This window comes from Jaculus jaculus, chromosome X (assembly GCF_020740685.1).
Source record: "Jaculus jaculus isolate mJacJac1 chromosome X, mJacJac1.mat.Y.cur, whole genome shotgun sequence".
NCBI classification, from domain to species: Eukaryota; Metazoa; Chordata; class Mammalia; order Rodentia; family Dipodidae; genus Jaculus; species Jaculus jaculus.
The window spans coordinates 125626401-125653052 of NC_059125.1; the positions used below are offsets into that span (position 1 = coordinate 125626401).

The window sequence follows — 26652 nt, forward strand, 5'->3', positions numbered from 1 at the left end:
CAGAGGGTAGACATCACTTCTGTCATGGCAGGTGGAAAAGAGCAGCAAGAGTGTGAGATGACCTGGCAACCTAGGGCTTAATGAACCTCAAGGTCTACCCTCAGTAACACTCCTACTCCAGCAAGTCTCCACCTCCCAACTTGTCATCAGCTGGTGACCAAACACCCAAAACCCATTTGTTTATGGGGGCCATCTGATTCAAGCCACCATAGATGTAAACAGTTTCATTAACTGATTAATTAATTGTACATAAAATTGTTGGAAAAAGTTCTCCCCTTTTTGGTTAAAAAAATATGTTTGAACTTCTACAGGAGAAAAGGAAGATATAAAAATAGTTTATAAGTAACATCTGTGTCAGATACCTCAAATGTATCTCCATTTACATTTGGAATAATGCTACCCATGAACTCTTCTCAGGACTGATGGTGAAAATAATTAATAACTATTATTATGACCACCTATCAGAGTGGACACTGTTCCAGTCAGAACAGAGTTCCATCCATGCTGTAAATATGAGTCAAATGTCAGCTTTGAGTATGCCATGCCCACATTACACATGAACAAATGAATGCTCAGGGAATTTAGATAATGTTTTGCTCTCATGTCCTAGCTAAATGATAAAGGTACAACTAGACCCCAGATGAATCATGTTCCCCAAAGCTGTATTGTCCTCTATACCTTGATACCTTGATGTCTCTACCTTGATTCTTAATCCTATGAAGAGTCTTGTAATGTGGTGTAAGTTTCTGTGCATCCCGTATAATATCTATAAACTAATATACTTCGCTTCCATGAACAAGAATAACTGAAGTTAATCTCTCTATAGTAATAGTAATAGTCCTGTTCTACAAGTCACTCACAAGTACTCATGGTACTTTATAGTCATGCTTTGTCTTTTAATAAATCTGAGTATTACATTTTTATTATTTCACACAATGAAGGGGTTCACATAAGAGAATATTATTGAAAAAATGCTCTTGGCTCTCTTTGTCTGTTTTCTTTAGATTTGAACTGCATAATGCAGTTTTTTTCAGCAAATATGCTTCAGCAGCTAAAGAATATATCCAATGTAATGATTTTCTGTGGACGTTTATGATAATATTTTATGCCCTATACATTTTTATTTTGTTTTAGTGTTTTTCTTTATATTTAATTTTTTAAATGTTATTTATTTACTTGAGAGTGACAGACAGAGAAAGAGGGAGAGAGAGAAAGAATGGGTGCACCAGGGCTTCTAGCCACTGCAAACGAACTCCAGATGTATGTGCCACCTTGTGCACCCGTCTAAAGTGGGTACTGGGGAATTAAGCCTCAAACCGGGGTCCTTTTGCTTCACAGGCAAGTGCTTAACCACTAAGCCATATTTCCAGCCCACCTCTACATTTTTAATGTCATACATGTACATAATATATTTTAATCAGAATTCCCTCCTATTACCTTCTTTTGTCCCCTCCCCTTATTGTCCATCCATCTCTTCTATCTTGATATCTTCATTTTTTGCCCTCTTCCCTTCCCCATGATGGAATATTTATGGGCTCAATACTCTACTTTGTTTCAAGGCATCATGTGTCTTTTTATTTATTATATGTTCATTTGGGGATTTTTATTTATTAAATCATTTGACCAGTCATTGTATAGCACTGTGGCCAAATACATTCTACAAAGTTTTGTTTTCTTGGATGCTTGCCATCACATTCCTGTAAGAGAATTTAGTGCATTGTTTTTACTATGAAATCAGTTCTTCTTTTTTTTGGGGGGGGGCTGAGGTAGGGTCTCACTCTAGCCCAGGCTGACCTGGAATTCACTATGGAGTCTCAGGGTGGACTCGAACTCATGGCAATCCTCCTACCTCTGCCTCCCGAGTGCTGGGATTAAAGGCATGCACCACCACTCCTAGCAAGTCAGTTCTTCTTTATAAAGAAAAGAGGTGTTTCTTTTTCTTTAGGTCATTTTTCCAGGAATGTCATAATTAACCACAGGTAATTATTGCCACTTAAAATTTATTTTGTACATATGGTATGCATGTATGGATTATGTTCATATGAATGTTGTCATATTTGTGTATGGGTAAATGAAAAATTTTTTAAATATAGGGTAGAGCCACAGATTGACATCAGCTGTCATCATCAATCACAATCAGCATCATTTTTGAGATAGTCTGACACTGAGTCAAAAGTTCAGTGATAGTGATTTGGCTAGACAAGCTAGCCAGCAAGCCCAGCTATCCCCTAAGTATCCCTTACTTTCTCTTTGCTGGGATAAATTATCAGACCAGAAGCAATTTCTTGAAGGAAAAGGGTTTATTTGGTTTACAGTTATAAAGAGTAGAATCCATCAAGGTGGGGAAAGCATGGAAGGAACAAGAAACCAGCATCATGTCAGTAGGAAGTAAAGAAAAAACAGTAAGCAGGGATGGGCTACTGCACCTAAAGGCCCACCCCCAGTAACACATTTCTTCTTCCGAATTTCTACCTGTTAAAGGTTCTATAACCTTCCCAAACAGCACCCCTTCGAAGTGGGTTATGTGTTCAAAGACATAAGCCTATGGCATGCATTTTATATTCAAAACACCACACCCTTCATATCCCCAGTGCTGGGATTACAGGCATGTAATTTTACATGGGTGGGTGCTAAAGACTCACACTCAAGTCCTCATGCTTGCAAGGTAAGTATATTACCCATTGAGTTCTCAGCCCTAAAAATGCATGCATAGTAAATGTGGTGTAATGACCCAAGTGCACACCTGCAGAGGTCAGAGGAGAATGTTGGATGTCCCCTTCCATCACTCACCTGCCTGTTTTTTTTTTTCTTCTTTTTTATAATTTTTTTATTTTTATTTTTATTTATTTATTTGAGAGCGACAGACACAGAGAGAAAGACAGATAGAGGGAGAGAGAGAGAATGGGCGCGCCAGGGCTTCCAGCCTCTGCAAATGAACTCCAGACGCGTGCGCCCCCTTGTGCATCTGGCTAACGTGGGACCTGGGGAACCAAGCCTCGAACCGGGGTCCTTAGGCTTCACAGGCAAGCACTTAACCACTAAGCCATCTCTCCAGCCCTTTTTTTCTTCTTTTGAGACAGAGTCTCTTAGTGATGCAGGAGCTTGCCAGCCTCAGCTACTCTTCATTCTCTGTTCCCTACAGGATTTGGTTACAGATGTGTGTGGCCATGTCCAAATGGAGAGATGCCTCGTGCTGGAGAAATGGCTCAGTGGTTAAGGTAACTTCCTGTGCAAGCATGAAGACCCACATAAGTAGCTAGGCATGGCTTTACCCTAGTCCCCTAGGGGAGAAGAGACCATACAATGATGTGGCTCCTGCAAAAGTGGCAAGATGACCATATTCCCAGTCTTTGGAATTTGAGTTAAGAAGCATGAAGAAATTGTTACACATGGCAGTTAGTCCTTTTATAGCAGTAAATGAGAATGGGAGAGATGTTGACAAAGATATCACTAAAAAGCATATAGATGAATCACAAAAGTAACAATGAACATCACAACCACCATGCAGAGAAGGGTGGCAAACCAATGACAGAACACAGACAGAATACTTCTGAGGTTTACAAAAGGAGGAGGATCCCAGAAACACAACTAGTAGGTAATCTACATTGAATTTACCAGCAATACAACAAAACTTCAGAGGATCAGAATTACCTGAAAGCAGACTGCTGCCCTTGGGGTATCCAAGGGGCAATACTCTCACATAAAGGTTCTCCAGTTATCTAGAAGTGTTGATGAAGGGACTCAGTTCTTTGCAATACATTTATGATTACTGCCTCCAGGAGAAAATTTACCATACCCAAGCAACTGAAGAATGCAATATATATTCTGAGCAACAACCATTGCAAGGCTCAGGAAATGAAGATTTGAAGAATCCCTCAAAAGATTATAGACACTGAATCTGACAGGTAACTTTTCTAGCATTATTATTGGTGTGTGTAGGTGCATGTGCCACGGTGCATTGTGGATGGAGGTCAGAGGACAGCCTCTGGGTGTTTCTCCTTTCCCTTCTTTCTGCTATATGTGTATGATAAAGCTGAACTGCAATCATCTGGATTCTTCTGATTATGCCTCCCATTGCCATAAGTAGGTTGCGATTTTAGATACACAAGCCAGGCTTAGAGTTTATACCATTTGAATTATAGTATTTCAACTGTACAGTTCAATGTAATACCTCGTCACAATTTACAAGGATTGCTTTCAAAGCATAATTAGGGATTTGACACCTTGAAAGCAGCTGAACCTGTGAAATACTAAGTCCAACCCAAACTGCCAACCCATACAATTCCAAGTTTAAAAATAATTATTTTGAGCTACTAAATTTTAGATTGCTTTGTTACACAGCAAAGCCTGATACAAAGCCTAACTAAAATAAAGCTAAAACAGATCTTTCAAATTCAAAGCTCCAGAACCCAGGTAAAACACTGGGTGTGGCCACACATACCTGTAACTCAAGTCTTGTGGGGATCAGAGACCAGAGACTCACTAAAGCTCATAAAAAACAAGCTCCGCCATCAGTAAGAGACCTCATCACAAGGAAAAATAAGGTAGGTGAGTGATGGAGGGGGAATCCTGATGTTCTCTGGCCAGCACAGATAAACCCATGGAGCCCTACACCAATGCATACACATGCATACAACCACATACAACATCATACACCACAGAAAGAGAGAGAGAAGGAGACAGCCAAAACAAATACATTTGTTATCAACTCCTGAGGTTGACAGTTCTCAATACAACTCAGAATGCTTTCTTTTAGCACAATGAGTTGCCTTCTGAGAAAGTCACTAGTTCCACTTCTGTGTGATTTGTTAGACAAGACAGCTTTCTATGTTATGGTACCTTCCTAATATGTTAGATGATTACCAAACAGGAAAATTATGGCATGCAAATTATTCAAACAGTTTAAACTGATTTAAAAAAAACTACAAAATAATGTTTTAAAACCTTCATCCAGGGCTGGAGATGGCTCTACAGCTAAGTATTTTCTGTGCAACATGAAAGCCTAAGAAAGCCTGAAAAACTGCTCAAATTCTGTCTCAGGACCCACATATACATATACATATATCTGTTCATGGCCATGTGCATCTGTAACCCTAGTCCTATAGGGGAGTAGAGACTCAAGAATCAATAGAGCTCACAGTAAAAAAAAAAAAAAAAAAAAAAAGGCAAGCTCCAGGATTGGTAGTTCTCAACTAAGAATGGGTGGAGACTGTTAAGATGACTCAGTGAATAAAACGTTCATAGCTCAAGCTAGAGTACTTGAGTTCAGTCCTCACGCCCCATGGAAAAGGCTGGAAACTAAGCTGGTGTGCTGGCGCACGCATTTAGTGCCAGCACTAGGGTGGCAGAGGAAGGAAGATTGCTGTGAGTTCAAGGCCACCCTGAGACTACAGAGTGAATTCCAGGTCAGACTGGGCTAGAGTGAGACCCTACCTCAAAAAACCAAAAAGTAAAAATAAAAAATAAAAAGCTCATCACTTCTAAAACTATTTCTTGGACAAGAGCTTTTTGTTCATTTGTTCCATCTTATATTTACTTTTTTCTTCTCAAGGGCCTTTGAGTTTCTTTAGACCAACCCAGTTTTCAAAACAAAGACATTCTGGGTCTAACCATTTTCTACTATCTTGCTGGCTTTTGGTCTTATTTATTCTTTCAGTAAGTTTCCCTTCCTATCCCAGGCAGGAATAAGCTACATCTTTAGGTAATTAAGGCCTTAGTCTATTATCTTAGTCAACATTCTCTGTCCTCCTTCAGTGGCTGCACCTATACTCTGAAGTCTTTGGAATCCTCAAACGTAATTAAACACCCGGAAACAACACAGTGAGTTCTAGGTCAGCCTGGGCTAGTGTGAAACCCTATGTTGAAAAACTCTCTCTCGATAGAGATAGAGATAATAGAGATAGAGATGATATAGATAGAGATATCAGTATCAGGGCTGGGGCTGGAGAGAGGGCTTAGCAGTTAAGGTACTTGCCTACAAAGTCTAAGGACCCATGTTTGACTCTCCAGATCCCATGTAAGCCAGATGCATAAAAGTGAGGGAAGTGCAAGGTTGCACATGCACACTAGGTGGCTCAAGCATCTGGAGTTTGATTGCAGTGCATGAGGCCCTGGCATGCCAATTCTCTCTCTCTCTCTCACTCACTTCCCCTCTAAAATAAAATAAAACAAAACAAAATCAGGGCTTAGAGATGGCTTAGTGATTAAGGCACTTGCCTGGAAAGACAAAGGACCCAGGTTCAATTCCCCAAGATCCACATAAGCCACAAGGTGGCACATGCATTTGGAGTTCGTTTGCAGTGGCTAGAGAACCTGTTGTTCACAATCTCTCTCTCTCCATCTTTCTTTCTCTGTCTCAAATAAATAAATAAAAATAAATGAATTATAACAATTACGTGACTCTCATAGGAAAGGGTACATGACAGACAGTGATAGCTACATATATTCGCATCATGGGAAAATCTTACCTCTTATCTATTGGGGAGGGTAGCTTAGACTAAATGAAGACATGAAATGGAACAGTCATAGAAGATTAAAATTTGATGGGAACTTAAGAATTGCAGACCTGTTAAAACCACCTGGAGAAAAGGCAATGTGGATATTAGCATTAATCATTGGTATCAACACTAGCCAGAAACCAACTACTGCTAAGGAGGGACAATAGGCCACAGGTAGAGATCTCTTCCAGCAACTTTGAAAAGAGCATTTTATTTTAGTGATAATAGATAATTCCATCAGTTAAATATAAGCTTTTCAAATCAAACACACAACAATCAAAACAGCTGAAAATGCTCTATTCAACAACTTATCTTAAATGGAAGTTCTTTTTTAAATTATTTATTTATTTATTTGAGAGCGACAGACACAGACAGAAAGACAGATAGAGGGAGAGAGAGAGAATGGGCGCGCCAGGGCTTCCAGCCTCTGCAAACGAACTCCAGACGCGTGCACCCCCTTGTGCATCTGGCTAACGTGGGACCTGGGGAACCGAGCCTCAAACCAGGGTCCTTAGGCTTCACAGGCAAGCGCTTAACCGCTAAACCATCTCTCCAGCCCAGAAGTTCTTAATCAAAAGACAAAATGTTGCTGGGCGTGGTGGCACAAGCCTTTAATCCCAGCCCTCCTGAGGCAGAGGTAGGAGGATCGCCAAGAGTTCGAGGCCACCCTGAGACTATATAGTGAATTCCAGGTCAGCCTGGGCTAGAGTGAGACCCTACCTCGAAAAACAAAAACAAAAAAAAATTGTGTATAAGTCCTAAAAGAATTATACAATTAAGGTTGTAACCATTCTACATAACATAATATTTTGGAACTAGGGAGAAAGAAGGAACTGCACACCTAAGTGAGACATCAACAATGAGAAATTAGTGACCTTTATCTTATTGTACAGAAATAAGAGCTTGAGAACCCAGTGGATTAAGGAAGATACTTGATGAGGGATTCTCCTGAAGCCTTGGGGTGGTTGAGAGACGTATTCACCTCCTTGTCTTCACAACAGATGCTTTGAGTGAAGGAGACCCTTCAGAGCCTCTGCCCCACTGTATGCGTTCTTTTGTTCACATTTTCCAAAGAATCAGGCTGGATCCAATTCTACTACGACCGATTAGACTGCTGTTACTGGTGGAGAAGGCCGAGGTCATTGTGCTTTTATAAGATTGCATGTGGGTATGCAGAACTCTTCTGCTTCCTCTGGCTCTAAGCAGGTTTAGGGACTCTATCTCATAAATCTAAGCCTATTGATCTGGAGAGATGGTTCAGGAATTAAGGTGCTTGTCTGCAAAGCCTAATGATCCAGGTTCAATTCCACAGTACCCATGTAAAGCCAGATGCACAAGGTGGTGCATGCAGCTGGAGTTCTTTTGCAGCAGCTGAAGGTCCTGGTGTGCCCATTCTCTGTGTATCTCACTTCTTTCTATCTTTCCCTGTTTGTAAATAAATATTTTTTTTAATCTAGGGCTGAAGAGATGGCTCAGTGGTTAAGACACTTGCCTACAAAGCCTAATGACCCAGGTTCAATACCCCAGTACTTACATAAAGCCAGATGCACAAAGTGGCACATACATCTGAAGTTTGCTTGCAGTGGCTAGAGGATCTGGAATGTCCATTCTCCCTCTCCCTCTCCCCCCCCCGCAAATAAATTTTTAATAATCTAAGCCTCTTGTCTTAAATATGATTTCTTTATTGTGACTATTAAATTTTCTGTGGGAGTTTAATTTCTCTGTGAAAATTTGACAATAAGAGGGATCTTATAGTCAGACTTGGTACATTTTGTATTCCCAACAAAATATTAATTGGACTATGCTATCACATTGTGCTCACTGTATAGGTAGGTCATCTTGGAAGCTACATTCAATAATGCAATTGTCCATTAAGATGAGCAACAAGATAACAGTAAAGTTTTCACCACATGTATAGTGTGCATAAAACCATTTATTAAGTTCCTAAGGATGACATCTCAAAGATTCTTTAACAGCCTTGGGGAGTTGGATTTCACATCCCTGGTCCAAGAAACACTCATCAGAGCCATGGAGTGGATCAGGGAAATTGCCCCAAGAAAAAGCAGAAATAACTTACCTGCAACTTTTCTCCCTTAAGGTAGACAGTCACATACAACTCTGCCATTAACCATTTTGGGTTAATAGAGAAAGAACAAGAAGTACAGTCTGTAAAATTTCCATGAAAGTATTCTAAAACCTTAACTGTACAATGTTTCCACCCTCCATCTTCTTCCTCCCAGAGTAAAGAAAGATTTTTTTTTTTTCCTAGTGTAATACTTGAGGGTGTCTGGGAAATTCCCTCAGGTATCATTTTCTCCAGCTCAGGTGAGTGATGGTAGCTTTTCAATTCAGTGAAGTGGAAAATTTCAAAATTTGATTTGGGGCTTAAGAGCTCTGGATTGGAGTTTGGAGCCAAAGGACTAGTTAGTGAGGGCAGTAACGTAAGACATTCTATTCGTTCCCCTACATTTGTCAACTTTCTTGCCAGTACACAGGCAATGTGGCTAGTATGGGGCAATGCAATCTAAGTAGATGTGATATGCTAAACCATTAAGCAGTCTATAAAAAATCTTCTAGCCTCTTATTTTTCTCTTACAGTAACAGCTAAAACTATCACATTGGGGTAGCACAACTGCAAAACAGGAGAGCCTCATTCACCCTGGAACCTTGAGTGACCATCTCAGACACTTGACCTATAAGGAATATGTGGTGTGAGCAAGAAAAGAATTCTTGGTGCTCAAAACCTCTGATGCTCTGAGATTGTTACCTGAGCACAACTGTATTCCTAAAAATACAGCCATCCTTCTCCTACAAAGCACAATATTTATCTCATCATTTTAATTTAGTTGGTAATAAATCTACATTACACCCAGATTCTTCTGAATTGTCTCTATGACAGAGAAGATCACATACAAGTCAGCAAGCAAAGTTTTAACTTTTAACCAAACACACAGTACTGAGGAATACAATTCAGTAAACACAATTGTGTTCTACTGCACAAAAAACAGGAAATGATTAAATTTATTATAGACATATCTTTATTATATTTTCCCACTTGAATATTTAAAGAATAATTTAAATGTAATGCATACTGACAGCAAGCACAGGATCAAATATTAAGCTTTTAAATGTTTTTCGTTTCTCACCCTTTATTCCTTTAGGAAAAAAAAATATTTAGATGACCTCAAAGAAACATTTATTATGCTAATCACAGTATGCAGTAACACATACAAGCCCAGACTCAATAGAAAAGAAAGCAACAAAGAAGTGAAAAAGTCTTTCTCCTCAAATCATTTTAATTTATTTTTCCACAGCCATATAAATTTAAAGTATGAAACAACAATAATACAGCTATAGAATCTAGGTTCTCTTTCAAAGCAGCGGCATATAAAACATAGAAAAGCTAAAACCTCAGCACAAGCTTCAGAAAAACAAGGACTGAGAGGGATTTGATGAAGACATGAAATGCACAAAATACAGTACACAAAATACTAGAATGCATAAAATATAAAGCTACACATTTCAGGTAGAAAGCATTGTAAAATATATAAAATGTGCAAGAAATCAAAACCAAAGAGATTGTTCTTAGAGTACCATGAATACACTGGAACTGGCAATTAGTATTTGAAGATGGGAACAAGAAAATAGCAGTTTCCCATTTAAAACTTTATTTCTAGTCTTTAGGATTTCACCTTCTTGACATCCTTCTTTCCAGAGCTCTCAGTAGCTGACTCTGCTTTTCTTTTCTGTGACTAAAATGGAAACAGATTTAATGTTCTGCTCCAATATGCACATTTTAAATGGCCCAACAATGTTAAATCTAGGATGTAAATGCATTAGAAAATTTTAATATGAATATTCACTTCAATGTCACACTCATAGTTAATGTTCTATATAGCCCAACAATTATATAACCCAATGTAAAATAACTTTTAAAGATGTTTCTTTTTTGTGAAAAGACACAAAATATCCATCAAAAATAGTAATCAAGTATCTACTTACACATGGCTTATAAATGTTCTCTTATCTTTACTTGATACTTAAAGTTTCTGGGGAAATTTTTATTTACGTTATTTTAAAATTAAGATAGATTTTAACATACCATATTTCATATCTTCTATGATGCACATTTCTTTCACATTTTAGCATCTCTGAAATCAGAATGCATTTTACAACGGATAACAAATTACGGTTGGCAACAATCTTTCTTACTGATACAAAAAATAATGCTGTATCTTAAAATGGAAGGCACCTTAGACTTGATGAAATACGGCAGTTTACTTAACACACCCAAGTAGTATGATACACTGAAGAATATTTTACATTATGGCTATACAAAGCAACCTGGCTGGATTAAAATCAAGTTATTATCAAACAGTTAGCTTTTTTACCAAGTAACACTTTCTTGTCTGCTCATGGTTCTCATTCGCCCTCATGGTTTCACAAAGACCAGGTGATTTATTTTATCAATTTAGAATTTCTGGTTTCAACCTTGGCATAAACTGTCCTTCCCATCTCTAATCCTCTCCTAACCCCACAGTAGCCTAGTCTCAATTCACAGGCTCTTACTTGCATCATACTTCAGTTTTCATGAGGAATTTCTCAAATACTGAGCCTTGTTATTAGGGAGTTCCTAACCATATGCTCTACAAACAAATAGAAAACATATGGTTGTGACATAATTCTTTTTCTTTTCAAAACAAATTATCACTTCATAAAACCAGTTGATAACAGATATCACTATGGAATTATACATAATATAGGCAATTTAACTATGTAAAAAATGGGCTCTACCTAAATGTTATGAAAATGCTGAAAATTTTACCATTGGAGCTTTAGTTGCACGTTTCTTCTTTTCTGCTCTTTCTCTTTCCTCAATTTCCATATTTTCTTTTTCAATTAATGAAATCAAGGTGTTGCAGCGTCTCTGGAATTCCTGAATGAAATAATAAAGACTTAATTCTGTAACTTAGTCATAATCTTTAAAAAGATGAAGATTCTTCAACTGTGTCACTTCTGTAAAAGAGAATTTCCTTAATTGGTATTCTTTAGAACACCATTCATGTAGAGTATTAGTAGGTTCCACTAAAAATAGAGATGGGGTAAATGGCATCAGTGGGTGATGGTTAAACAAACTGGTTCACCCATACCATGGAACATAATAAAAATAAAACAAAGGAATGACTGGTATGCAAAATAACCCAAAGAAGCATTCAGAGAATGATGCTGTGTGAAAAAAGCCAATTCTAAAGGTTAATCTTCCATCAATACAACTATTTTTGAAAGTGTCCCACTCTAGCTCAGACAGGCCTGGCACTCACTATGTAGCCAAGTTGGCCTCAAACTTGCACCAATCCTCCAGCCTCATCCTCCCCAGTGCTGGGATTACAGGCATTGGCCTCCATGATTAGCTATCCAATGTCCTTAAATGACAGAATTATAGAAGTGGAGAACAGATCAATAGTTGCCAATGTCTAGGAAGAGTAGGAGAAAGGGTATGACTGTATAGAGCATAATGGAATACTTTAGTAGCAATTGTCCTGCAAATCTACAGGTAGTTAAAACTGAACTGAAAGACATATTCACACAGTGACTACAAAAGTGATACTATAGCAACAAGCTCTGTGGATGATACTTATGTCAGTTTCCAGATTATGACATTGCATTATAGCTATACAAAATGTTATCACTGGAGAAAACTGGATGAGTGGATAGTATCTCATTATACATTTCCTTAGAACTTTCTGTTACTGTATAATTATTTCAAAATAAGATGTAAACATAAATCACATAGAAAAAATATAGGAATGGTCTGTGGTCAAATACGTTTCAGAAATACTGAGTATACACAAGTCAAAACAGATTACTCAGCTCCAGGGCTTGTCAGACCTTTTCTTGCTTCCTGATGCTCACTGTGAACCAGTAAGCAAGGGATATAAGGTACAGCAGTTCCCTAAGCTACTTAGTCAATGGAACTCTCTTTCTCACTAGAAATTCTCCTGGGATCCAACTACATGGAAACACCTTTCAGGAAACACAGCTCTACTTGCTAATTCAAAGCAAACAATATCTGAAAAGATTTTTGCATTAACCTTGCCATGGCTATATTTCACTGTCAGTGAATCAATGCATCCAAACAATAAACAGATTTTATGAATGCATATTGAATATTGAAGTTATGATTCATTAATATTGAACCTCATATATTATTAACCCTATAGACTTTGCTGTGTTTAAAAGGTAAATAATGGATTAATACCAAGGTATAAATAATATTTTAATGCATGGTTCCTTTTTTATGTAAATAAAAATGCCTGAAAAAATACAAAACATGGTGCTGGGTAGATGGCTCACTGGGTAAAATGTCGCCCTGCAAGCATGAGAACCTTACTTCATATCACCAGAACATAAAATCCCTTGTGTAAAATGTCAGGTGTGACAGCATGCGCCTATAATTCCAGTGCTTTGAAGGTGAAGACAGGAGGATTCCTAAGGCACATTAACTAGTCAGTCCAGCCAAATCAATGAGCTCTATGTTTAGCAAGATTCATTCTCAAAAAAAAAAAAAAAAAAAAGTAAGGTGGAGAGAGACTGAGAGAAACACCTCTCATATAGATCTCTAGCCTCTCTATATACTTGCACACACACTCAAAAACCATACTTATACAAACATGCATCCATACACTTCATACATACAGACATGCAAAAAAAACAAAAAAAAGTTAAACACTAAAAATTGAAGCCTACTGGCAATTAAGAAAAATCTCAAGAAGAGAAAAAAAAATGGTCCAACTATAGTAACACAATATTCACAAAAAATAACCAAGCATTAAAAAAAAAAACAAAACTCAAGAGCTGGGGATATAGGTCAGAGCACATGTCTAGCAAGATGGTGAGATGAGAACTCTCATTCGCTAATGATGAATGGTCATGTTACTCCTACCTGTTATGACTGGAACCATGTCTCCCCAAAATTCATCTATCAAGCAAGCTCTAACCCTAAATGTGACTATATTTTGAGAGGGGGTTCTTTCAGATTAAATGAGGTCAGAATGGTAAGTCTCTAACTCCCCTCCTCCAGCACCCTATCATGTGTAAAAGGTGGTCATGTGCACTGCAACCCAATCCTCCTGGCACATGAATCTTGAACTGCTAATGTCCCAGACTGTGAGAAAGCAAATTTTTGTTAATTCACCCCATCTGTGAGATTCTATTATGGCAGCACCAACAGACTAATACACATCTTTCTAGATTTCAAGTTAGTAATATCAAAGAAATATTTTTTATAATTCCACTCCTTCTGACCAAACAGTTCCACTGTTAGAATCTGTAAGGAAGAAAAGCCTACAAAGATTTCAAAAGATTGCTTAGAACAGTGTTAACATGGAAATATTTGGAGCTAATTAAATTTTGGTAATTTGGTAATAAAACAGTCAGATACCAGATGAAGCTGGAAGAATATTAATAACAACGGAACTAGTGTTAATAGCAACTATCTATAGAAGTAAAACAACTGGTTCTTGTTTTCTTAAGAAGTGAGGCCTGGCTATGTTGCTTAGGCTGCATTTGAAGCAGAACACAAGAGATCCTCTTACCATAGCCACTCAAGGTGACTCTTATTTTCTGCTTACACAAGGTTACACTTTTTAGATTTTCTAAAATGAGCATTTAAGTCTTCAGCAATCTATAAAGTTTTTAAGAAACCAAAAATATTTTTATAAAGCAGTTTCTTCATTCCAAATAAAGTCTAGATAAACTACACACAAGAAATGAAATGTTAAATTTGTAAATACAATCAACTATCCAAGCATTTTCAGCCCCAAAAGAAACAGAAAAACAAAGATATTTTACATTAAGAAATTATAGTTTACCAAGCTGGAGAGAGGGCTCACAGGTTAAGGCACTTTCCTGCAGTGTTTAACAACCCGAGTTTGATTCCCCAGTACTCATGTAAAGCAAGGTGCACAAAGTGGCACATGCATCTGGAGTTCATTTGAAGTGGCTAGAGGTCCTGGTGCACTCATTCTCTCCCTCTCTCTCTCCCTCCCTCTCGCTCTCCCCCCTCCCTCTCCCTCTCCCTCTCTGCTTGCAAATAAATAAATATAGTAAAAGTAATAAATAAAAGAATTTATCAATTACCAACTTAAAAGAATCTTACCTAACACTAAAATGTTCAAGTTCCTTGTACATTCTCAAGTATCCATGGTTAAATAATGGAAATGACATATAGTTTTCCTTACTTAAGAAAATAGTGATGATATATTTAATATGCAGACAAAGTACTCTTCATAGTTTCATTGAATAATATACATACAAATTAAACAGCATGTTATTCAATTTATCTATTATATAAAGGGCTAAGTTGACCCTGATGAGATTTGATGCTTAGCTTCTGTGGAGACTACATAGATTCTTTATATGAAGCTGATTCTTGAATCATTAAGATATACCCTCTGGCTATTATTATTCTCAATACATAATAGTTGCCTGTGACTACAGATATCTTTAGATACATATTCATGGTTCATATGAATGATTCAGAGAAAAATACTAATACATTCAAACAGCCTTATATGCAGGAAGGTAAATTCTCTGAAGATTATTATAATTAGACTGATTAGTAAATTCTTAGCTTCATTCCTTTTAAGCTATCCTTAACTACTCCAGACACAGAAAAACAATTTAACTCTCTAGAGAAAGGTACTAATGAACAGATGAGTATGGATGTTACTTTCCTAGCATAGGTCATTTCTCAGTCTCTAGAGATAACTCCATTTTTATCCACATGAAGAGGGATGTGTGTAGGCAGAGGATGGTAGTGGAGAAGAGGGATCACAACAAAGTATACTTACATATGTATATGAAAACTATCATGATGAAACCCATTACTTTGTATGCTAACTTTAAAAACACAGGAAAAAATATAATAGTTACCAGGAAAAAGGCCTGCCTAACTAAACAAACAGAACAGCAAAAGTCAAGCATAACAAAGAAAAATTCCACATAGTTGATAAAACAATAACTAAGTGACTGTGAAATTACAGTAAGAAATTTCATGATGGCAAAAACCTTTTTTTTCCTATAATTTCTCTATTTGCATATTCTTCCAGGTTATTAAAAAAACTTTATTTATTTATGGCAGAGAGTGAGTATGGTTTCATTAGGGTCTCTTACCTCTCTGCAAGTGAACTCCAGACACATGCACCATATTGTGCATTTAGCTTTATGTGGGTAGTGGGGAATCAAACCCAGCTCAGCAAGCTCTGCAAGCAATTGCTTTTAACCTCTGAGCCATCTCCCCAGCTCTTTTTCATACTCTTGTCTTTTCATATGTCTCCTATTTTCCTGGAGTTATAAGAAATAGTTTTTGAAACTTCAGTTTCCATAATTATGTAGATTATTTTTCCCCATTTCCCTATTCATGATTTAGGAATTAAGTTGGAGGGAAGACAAAAGAGGAAGAGAAGAGATGCAAAAGCAATAGTGACACAACAGAAGAGAAGAGGAAAATTGCAAATGGAAATTGTGCTACTGTGTTGGTTATTATAGGAAATTCTTTTAAAGATTCTGTGTTCAAACCTGTTGTTGCAGTCTGGTTCGCATTGCTGGTAGAAATCACCCAACCAAGAGCAGATTCTGGGAAAAAGAGATTTATTTTGTCCTACAGGCTCGAGGGGAAGCTCCACGATGGCAGGGGAAAACGATAGCATGAGCAGAGGGTGGACATCACCCCCTGGCCAACATAAGATGGACCACAGCAACAGGAGGGTGTGCCAAACACTGGCATGGGGAAACTGGCTATAAAACCCTTAAGCCCGCCCCCAACAATACACTCCCTCCAGGAGGCATTAATTCCCAAATATCCATCAGCTGGGGAGCTAGCATTCACATCACCTAAGTTTATGGGGGACACCTGAATCAAACCACCACATTCCACCCCTGGCCCCCATAAACTAATAATCATACATGATGTAAAATGCAATGCATTCATCTCATTTTAAAAGTCCCCATAGTTTTTATCAATCCAAAAGATGTTCATACATCCCCATAGTCCAAGATCTTTTAACTGAGCCATAATACCAGAAAATAACCTCAAAAAAACCATAATGGCACAGAATAAATATTCACACTGCAATAGATAGCATTGGGCACATAGCAAAGAAACATTCAACCAAGATTTAAACTACCAGGGCAAACATCAAACTCTGTAGCTTCAAGTCCAACAACTCTAGCCAGTGACAAATCTTCAAGTCCAATAATTCTAACCAGCAACAAGTCTCTGGCATTCCAATTCCACCCCTCCAGCTAGGCTACTCACAGTCCTGGGAAACTTCATCGGGGCCGGCAGCTCCTCGGCAGCCATCTCATGGTCCCGGCATCTCCACTGGGTCTCCACTGCAAGCCACGGTTCATCTTCATGGCCCCATGTGGTCTCTATGCAGGCAACCAGCAAACCTGCTTCACACTGCCCATGGCCATTTCCAAACCACAAGACCGTGTTGCAAACTTAATGACCCTCTTTCCAGCATTTCTTATACTCCACGATATCAGGTAGGGAGCCAATTTGTTAATCCAGGGGGGATTAAAACAGACATTGAAGAACAGGACTCCTTGAGCACTCAGGCCCCTTCAAAAGAGTCTACATTCTTCTTGTTGCCCCAGCTCAGGTCAGCTAGCCCAATCTCAAAGGTTGTAATCTCTCAGTTGCAACTGAACAGGCAACAGTTCACCCAAAGATTTTTCTTTCTATGCCATATCCCTCTGCACACACCAGTTCATTTCTACGCAAAGCAACCCTGCACAAGTTCTCAGGACATGGGCACAAGAGGAAGCTTCTCACACAAACTGCTAGCCCAGTCCAAGCACAGCTCTTTCTCACCCTCATGTGCCAAACCTCAGAGTCCATAGTTCTGACCAGAATAGTCCATCAAGCTGTACTTACAGCACTGCAAGGCATCTCTTAGGCCAAGGTTTCAACTCCTTCCACATTCCTCTTGAAAATCAGTTCCAAAAGGCCAAAGCCACACAGTCAGGTGTCTAGCAGCAACCCCACTCCTTGGTACTACTTTACTGTTGCAGTCCGGTTCGCATTGCTGGTAGAAATCACCCAACCAAGAGCAGATTCTGGGAAAAAGAGATTTATTTTGTCCTACAGGCTCGAGGGGAAGCTCCACGATGGCAGGGGAAAACGATGGCATGAGCAGAGGGTGGACATCACCCCCCAGCCAACATAAGGTGGACCACAGCAACAGGAGGGTATGCCAAACACTGGCATGGGGAAACTGGCTATAAAGCCCATAAGCCCGCCCCAAACAATACACTCCCTCCAGGAGGCATTAATTCCCAAATATCCATCAGCTGGGAACCTAGCATTCAGAACAACTAGATTTATGGGGGACAGCTGAATCAAACCACCACACCTGTGGAAAATGTGGGATTTTAAAAAGTCAGAGCTTCTCAGAACTTATACTATTCTAATGTAGATGGGAGGTCTCAACAGCAGGATTCAGCATCAGCGGCTTCAAATCTATTTCCATCACAGAACCCCCTTATGGTTCTGGAACAATGTTTAGAAGACACAAATTTGGCAAATGTTATACACGGTTATAATTATGGCTAAGGTTAAGGTAGGCACAACGAACCTAGAACTAAGAACTCAGGATATTCACATACTTTAGTTGACAAAAGGATCCCAGTGACAATTTTTGAGCAAGATGAGTGATCTAATTAAAATACATATTTAGTTCTCGATACAGATTATTACTAGAGAAGGTCCATGAAATCCTAGAATCTTGAGGCAAAGAGATGGCTCAATTATTAAGAGTATTTTCCACTTAAGCATGAGGGACTCTCAAACCAGAATTGTGTAGGCATATACTCTGGAAAAGCTAGGAGTGCAGGTAATGTGTGAGGGTCAGAGTGCCTACAGGCAGCCAATGAATGGGTTTATGATGCTATGAAGATGAAGCTATAGCTGTAATGGAGATCCAAGGAAGTTGTAGGTGCCAATAATGTAGAATGAGGAAAGCTGCAGTTGGAGGTCAGATCCAGCTCAGGAAGAGATACCCTGTGGACTGCAGCCAGAAAGGCACCAGTGAGGGGACCTCCTAACTGTTTTGGAGCTCACATCACATTATGGTGTACCCTAGATACTGGACATACAATTGTAAGATTTCATGGATTCCCTCATGGGCTTCAGTTTAGTTTGTTCTGATTCATTCTTAATATTCTCCTGTTTCTGGTTTGGGGAGTGGGAATTTCTTCTCTGAACAATTACACTTTGGAAGTATGTAACTTTGATTTTTCTGGAGACTCTCAGGTAAGAGTTTGCCTTGAGTCTCAGACAAAACCTTACTTACTCTTTTGAGTAAAACTGGTGAGTTTGGGGACTCTGGGATAGGGACTGAATACCTTTTGCATTATGAGATGGGCATGGGCCTTTGGGGAGTAGGAGCAGGATTTTATGATTTAAGGATATGTTTTTGGGTATCAAATGGATAAGGGGTAGACTGTGATGGAGTGTGAAACACCTAGAAGATAAGTAAAGCACTTCTCTGGGTGTGTCTGTGAGGGGTTTTCCAAAAAGGATTACCTAAGGTGAAGAAGGCCTTCCCTTGAATGTGGAGAGCAGCATTCCAACAGACTGAGAGACCAAAGAGAATTAGAAAGGGAAAGGAGAAATCCCACTAGAGCAGACACTCTACCTTTCTCTTTGGTTTTTGGCTGTTATGATGTAAGCTTCTCTTCACTACCTCCCCATACCACCATGGACTGAAACCACCAAAGCTGTGAGAAAAACTAAATCTTTCCTCCCCTGTTTTCTTTGGTATTTGTCACAGTGATAGACATACCTTACCCTTTATACTAATTCATTCTTTCCACTTTTCATGTTGATTCTTCTAAACCGAGATTCAGTAGATGTTTTTGGAAATATCCAGATGGTAAATATTTTTGAATTTGCAAGTGGCACAGACTCTGTCACTGTAGCATGTAAACAGTGACAGACAATACATAAATGAGTGTGTAACTGTGTTCCAATAAAACCTGACTTAGGAACACTGACATTGTAATTTTGTGTAATTTTCATTTGTCAAAATATACTTCTTCTGGATTATTTCAACTATGTAAAAATGTAAAAACCTGCCGGGCATGTTGGCACACACCTTTAATCCCAGCACTCGGGAGGCAGAGGTAGGAGGATCGCCATGAGTTCACGGCCACCCTGAGACTCCATAGTGAATTGCTGGTCACCCTGGGCCAGAGTGAGCCCCTACCTCGAAAAAAAAAAAATGTAAAAATGTGTAGCCTGTGTGCCATATAAAACAGTTTGTTAAACCCTGCTCTAAACTACAGTTTATATTTAAACAAAATTGTTCTGCCTTGGTTTTCATACTTTTTGTTTGGGAATCTACTCGATGGAAAGTGACTTTTTACTCTTTCAACACTTAAATATGTGTTTCTACCTTTAATAAATGTTGTAATGTTTGCAGTGAACACTGTTGCCCCTTGAGTGTGAAGACTATCAATAACCTCAGGTAGAAAGTTCAAATATCCTTTGACCCAATACTCAACTTCAAAGCATAAATTCAAAAGGCACAGAGCATCAATAGACTTGAATTGGCTTATTGAAAGAGATTAAAGAGGCTCCACGTTACATTTCCTATGTACTAAAATCCTAGACACTAAGCCTAACTATGTCTGAATGACAGAATGTCTGAGTCTATTATGGTTGAAAGTCAAAAGTGGCTGAATGAGCAAAGGCAAAAATAATGAAAAGAGAAAGAAAGGAATGAAAAAAAAGGAAAAAAGAAAGAAAGAAATGAAGGGGAAAATAAATGAAGGAAGGAAGGAAGGAAGGACCTGCACTCCAATTTGTGCTTCCAAACCTGTGGGTAAATTTTTTTAAGGTCAGGCTTTTCTTCTACAATTATTATTAATTAATTTATTCTTTATTGACAACTTCCATAATTGTAAACAATATCTCATGGTTATTCCCTCCTTCCCCCCACTTTCCCCTTTGAAACTCCACTTTCCATCATTTCGCCTCCCCCTCTCAATCAGTCTCTTTTATTTTGATGTCAGGATCTTTTCCTCCTATTATAATGGTCTTGTGTAGGTAGTGACAGGCACTGTGAGGTAATGGATAACCAGGCCATTTTGTGTCTGTGGGGGGAAGCCCGTTGTAAGGAGTCCTACCCTCCCTTTGGCTCTTGCATTCTTTCCACCACCTCTTCCACATTAGACCCTGATTTTTAATTCTTTTCCTTTATTTATTTGAGAGACAGAGAAAGGCAAATAGAGAAAGAGAATGGGCATGGCAGGGACTCCAGCCACTGCAAATGAACTCCAGACACAAGCATCCTCCCTTGTGCATCTGGCTTATGTGGGCACTGGGGAATTGAACCTAGATCCTTAGGCTTCACAGGCAAATACCTTAACCACTAAGCCATCTTCCAAGCCCCTCTTCTACAATTTTTAGTCAAACAAATTGAGCAGATGTTCTCTTTGGTTCTTTTATATACTCCCTATACATTGTCTACAGAAAATGAGTTTTAAGTCAAAATCTTCATTTGTAAACTCTATGATATATTTCCCATATTTGGAGTCACCTCTAACCCTGTACAATGTTAATAAAAAGCAAGGGCAAGCCGGGCGTGGTGGCGCACGCCTTTAATCCCAGTACTCGGGAGGCAAAGGTAGATGGATCACCATGAGTTCAAGGCCACCCTGAGACTACATAGCAAATTCCAGGTCAGCCTGAGTGAGACCCTGCCTCAGAACAACAACAAAAAAGCAATGGCAGTCTACATTACAATCTCCCAGGCCCACAAAAACTGATCTTTACATGGAAATTCATGTTCAAATAAAGACAGTCTACATTTCTCAAACAAGTATCGAATGTTATGATACTTTTATATTAAATGCTGCCACTTAAAATATACTGTTATTTTTTAATGTACTGTTATTTTATATTAAGCTACCTTTCCACAAGAGAATTCATGAGTATCAATACCTGAAATGCATTCCTGTCAGTGCATTAACTTTATTTCTAATTGTTAGAACAATTCAGGTCCTGAATGAAACAATATGGCTGCTAACACACATGACATTTACAACTGGATATTTGAGCATATGAATAAATAAAAGTTGCAGAAATAAGAGTCAAGACCTATCACTAGAAAAAGGATGATTACAAGAAAGGTACTGAAATAGACTTGAGCTTACTGGTCTGGTCCATTTCCTCACATCCATTTCAATGTTCTCCAGTTGTAGGCGTCCATGGGATAGAAGCAAATGGAAGCACGAAAGTTGTTTGTTCGTCTACTCACAGAATGCATACTCTGGGTAAGATGCTCCACTGCTCTCTGCATATAACCAACTGCACTCTAAGGTTAAAAATGCAGTTGGAGCTGGGCGTGGTGGTGCATGCCTTCAATCCCAGCACTCAGGAGGCAGAGGTGGGAGGATTGTGAGTTCGAGGCCACCCTGAGACTCCATAGTGAATTCCAGGTCAGCCTGGGCTACAGTGAGACCCTACCTCAAAAAACAAAAAAAAAATGCAGTTGGAAAAGACTCTGGGACAGATGGCGATCATTAGTCAAATGAAGAAATTAAGATGGAGAAAATGTAGAAATATGAATTTGAGAATTGTTAGTAGAGTTAGTAGGTGAGGTATACATTTACCTATTTCCAGCAGTGACGTGGGTATGCATGCATGCATATGTGTGCACACCCACATGTGCCCCATGAAGACACATGTGGAGGCCTTAGAAAGATGTCCAGTGTAGTCCTCTATTGCTCTTCCATCTTATTTCTCTGAGATAGTCTATCACTGAACTTGGAACTCACCATCTTCTGGTTACACTGGCTAACCAGTGAGCCTCAGTGATTCTCCTGTCTCCATCCTCCTCAGTGCTGGGGTCCCAGGCATGAAAGGCTATTCCAGGCTTTTTATGTGGGTCCTGGGGTTTGAACTCTGGTCCTCATGCTTGCACAGTAAGCATGCATACCCACTGAGCCATCTCCCCATCCCCGTAACAGTGTTTTTAAAATGTTAATCTGATCATATCACTGCCCTGATAAACTGTCAGTAACTCCCTATACTCTATAAATGAATAGCCCAAATTTAGTCTGTAATGCAACAGAGTCCTTCATTTGACTGCTGGCTATACGTCCAGCAGCAACTGCTGATACTTCCTTATTAGCATCATATTAAATCTACCTACATGCCATTTTAGAATATGCTAGACTTATACCCTTGCACCATTCTGCTTCCACAACCTGGAATGTGCTTGAGTGACCAACTTCTAGTTTTTCATGACTGAGTTCCAAAAAGAACTTCTTCTGTTCAGCTATTTCTCTTATATCTTTGCCCCCTATTACATGCTTGGTTGAAAATTAAGGAAGAAAAGACACATTTTAGTCTTTCAAGTACATGAAGAGTAACAGATCCCTATAAATTAAAATACATTTCATATTAATATTCATTTTAATAACTCTACACTCAAGAATTCATCAATACATTTTAAAGGTTACCAATGTACCATAATCTTATTTCATACTTCATTAAGAATTGAATATTTTAGGGCTGGAAAGATAGTTTAGCAGTTAAGCGCTTACCTGTGAAGCCTAGGGACCCCGGTTCAAGGCTCGATCCCCCAGGACCCACTTTAGCCAGATGCACAAGGGGGCATATGCATCTTGGGTTCGTTTGCAGTGGCTGGAGGCCCTGGTGCACCCATTCTCTCTCTCTCTCTCTCTCTCTCTCTGTGTGTGTGTGTGTGTGTGTGTCTCTGTCTGCCACTCTCAAATAAATAAATAAACAAAATTTTAAAAAAAGAATTGAATATTTTAAAACATCCATATTAATTATTAACACGCATTTAAGCACTGACATATAAAATCAAAAGTAAAAAGTAGTCATTATGTAATTTCTTAGGTTATGCTTAAGCAACAACGTGGTATTGTGATTACAGAGCAAGTAGGAAGTTTTATAATTTCACTTTTATTCTTCTAAAATATCTGAAAAGAAATCTTTTAGAATTAGATAAAGTAATTATAAACTATCTGGCACTGAAACAATAACCTAATTAACATTTACTAGCCACTGTGATAAACCTATAAAGTGGGAAGCAAGTACATAAAAATCTATAGCAATATTTCCTAAGAAGTATTTTTCTCCTACAGTTCTAATGAGGAATGTCATTTTATTACTTTTAAATAAGGTACAATTTCATTAATAATAAAGTTGTGACTTGAAAACAAACTAAAAACATGAAAATTTTATTACAGAGTATTCAACACTGTGCAATTCCCTGAGATGTTATCATAGAAATTCACTGAAACTACTACTCAAGACAGGGTAATTGTAATGACTAATTGCTAATACTCAGCTTCAACTGCAATGCACATGGCCATGACCAAAGACAAAGCTGGTTGAAGAGAAAGAAAAAGGGAAGATTATTTTAAACTAAAATTAAGAAAGCAATACTGTAAAGGAAACAATTAAATGGTGTCAATGAATATGTATTTCTGAGAATTACATTTTGCTTTTTCTTCTTTTAATACCTAGAAAAGACATTATAAGAAAGTCCAGTGGATTATTAATTGAGCTCTGGGTACTTTTCCCACTTGTGAGCTGACTAATGTGCTAGATCTTTTGGACCTCTCAGAGTCTTCTCAAATCTCCTGTCCTGTTCATCACTAGACAAACAGATAGTGCACTGAGATTCACTCCTGAGTAGGAATGGCAAGAAAATTAATGTGCAAGTGGGAGTAAAGGGGCTGGCCAGCATTGTATAAAATATACTATATCAATACAAAGTATGACTATTTCCTATTATGGTCATTTAATAAAGTTGCTTTTCATTCTGAAAGATTTTGAATATCTAAAGACTAAAACCTCATTCTGAGAAATTTTTCCTAAGAAGAAAGTGGCTAGGCAATTCCTGTGCTCTGAGCTTAAAAAGTCTGTGCTGAGCATATGTTTCCTACTTGTTTATGATGCTCAATAGAGGCTGATTACTTACTTCAAGACCACATAGTTTCTCAGAGAAAAATTCACAATCTCTCCAGCACGGAGAAATGGAACTGAAACTCATTTTCTCTTTTGTATAGCCAGCACTTTTAAATGGAGAAGAACCTCGAAATCGTCAACCTTCAGCTGAGGGCTTTCAAACTGAGACATATGTGGAAGTGGAAGCTTGTGCTTTTAAGCACTTTGTGACTGTTAGCTAAACCAGAAGCCATGAATTCTCTGAGATTTGTGCCTAAGATACAGCCTCTAAAGTTTCTATTTTCTTCTAAGAAGGATTTCACACTATTTATTGGTATGTCTTAGAAAGAATACAGTATTACCTATTTTAGTAAGATGAGTTCAATCATTAGTAAGATATTAAACACAGTGACAATCACACAATGAATCAAATTACATCCTATGTTTCTAAGATGGGAGTGTTCAATAAAACAAATGCTTTTTATTATAGAAATCACAGCTGTCTTTTACAAGAGGTTGATTTCTCTCCCTCGATTGTGAATATGATTCACCAGAGGAAGTATTTTAAAAACATAAGAAGGAAATAGCATTTAGAAATATTAATAATACATTTCTCTAACTCCCTCATTCTTGATTCCAAGATATCCATAAAAGCTAATCCAAAAATGATAAAAAATACATGCATATTTTATTTATTTGTTTAGTTTTTCGAAGTAAGGTTTCACTCTAGCCCAAGCTGACCTGGAATTCACTATTTGGTTCAGGGTGGCCTCAAACTCACGGTGATCCTCCTACCTTTGTCTCCCAAGTGCTGGGATTAAAGCTGTGCACCACCATGTCTGGCTATATATGCATATTTTAAACTGTTACTTATACTCAAAAATCCAGAATTACAAGTAAAAGCTATCTATTAGCTAGAAGGGAAATCAAAATTTTACACAACAGAAAATTTTATTTAAAATCTTTTCAGTTAACACATGTTAGTATAAAATAATTATATACCTAAGATTCTTTAGAAATTACAAATTATACTTTCTGAATGGTGATTAAGGACATAGGTAGCTTCATTTTCAATAGATAAAATACAGCTCTCATTCTGTGATTACCTATAGCGTTAATAGTTGCCTTTTGGAAAATATGCACTAAACATTTTAATCTTTGAATAAATAAACAGCACAGGAGTAATTTTGTCAAAAAAGAAGACAGAGAAAATATATTCTTTACAAGGGAGTTTGAGGACATCTAGTGGTTGTTAATATACTGGATTTTTTGGTAAATGAATAAGATTGTGTAGTTTTATAATGATAATCATATTACAAACAATGTAAGATTTTCCTGCACTCTGAATCTCTTTCACCTTACTGCTTTAGTTTAATAACCCCAGGAAACAGCATTAAGCTCATAACCTTTTTAAAATTAATAAAATATCATTGAAATAAAAGTCAGAATTCAACAAATTTTCCATCACAGAAAAGGGCATATATGTTGGAAATCATGATTCAGTGGGGAAGGCAGTTAAGCACTTGTCTTTTACAAGCTTTTGGTGATGCCCTAAATTATGTCATTAGGCACATAAAGACCCAAATGTCTAGAAATGTGAAATGCATGGATTTGAAAGGAGTTGTCTGTTAAACATGTTCATAGATGTTCTGAACGAGATGGTACCTTAACAGGAGAACTAACTCACTGCCAAGATCTTCTGACAGTCAGGATAGAATCTCATTTTCAAAAGGGAATAGAAAAGCTATACTACACTGTTCTTCAATAACCCTCTTCAATGATCCAAAAACCCTGTCAAACAATTCTTCCCTATATCTAATCTCAGTCCTTCATGCTACAAATTAAGTCGTGGTTTCTCATGGGGTTTTTGTTGTTGTTGTTTTTGTTCTTTTCTCAATTTTTCTGCTATATCTTTGTAACATACACACCTTTGTATTTTTTGTGTTCAGCATTTACATTTATCCCTAATGAATGCCATATTGTTTATGATAGCAATGATTCAAGTGGAGGATTATTTTCATTGTCCTAATCCCTTACTTATCCAAGTTTGATATATTTTCCAGCTCTCCAACAATAATATCATGCCAATGGACACAATTTTTGTTGTTTGTTTGTTTGCTTGCTTTTGTTTTTTGGAGGAAGGGTTTCACTCTAGCCCAA

General features: G+C 38.0%; 1 protein-coding gene across 7 annotated transcripts in view; it reads right to left on the reverse strand.

The window, feature by feature from the left end:
* Positions 1-9773: 9773 nt before the first annotated feature.
* Positions 9774-26652, reverse strand: part of Smarca1 (SWI/SNF related, matrix associated, actin dependent regulator of chromatin, subfamily a, member 1) — an 88063-nt gene continuing 71184 nt past the window's right edge. For 3 of the 7 annotated variants that reach the window (XM_004653949.3, XM_045140231.1, XM_004653947.3), the window contains 2 exons: positions 11323-11433; positions 9774-10249 (listed from right to left, as the gene is read on the reverse strand). In XM_004653949.3, the coding sequence (XP_004654006.3) occupies positions 10178-10249; positions 11323-11433 (183 nt within the window). In that variant the 3' untranslated portion in view covers positions 9774-10177. Of the gene's footprint in view, positions 10250-10296; positions 10318-10599; positions 11434-26652 lie in introns of those variants that run through there. The other 4 variants (XR_006634601.1, XR_006634602.1, XM_045140229.1 and 1 more) reach the window with 3 other exon arrangements.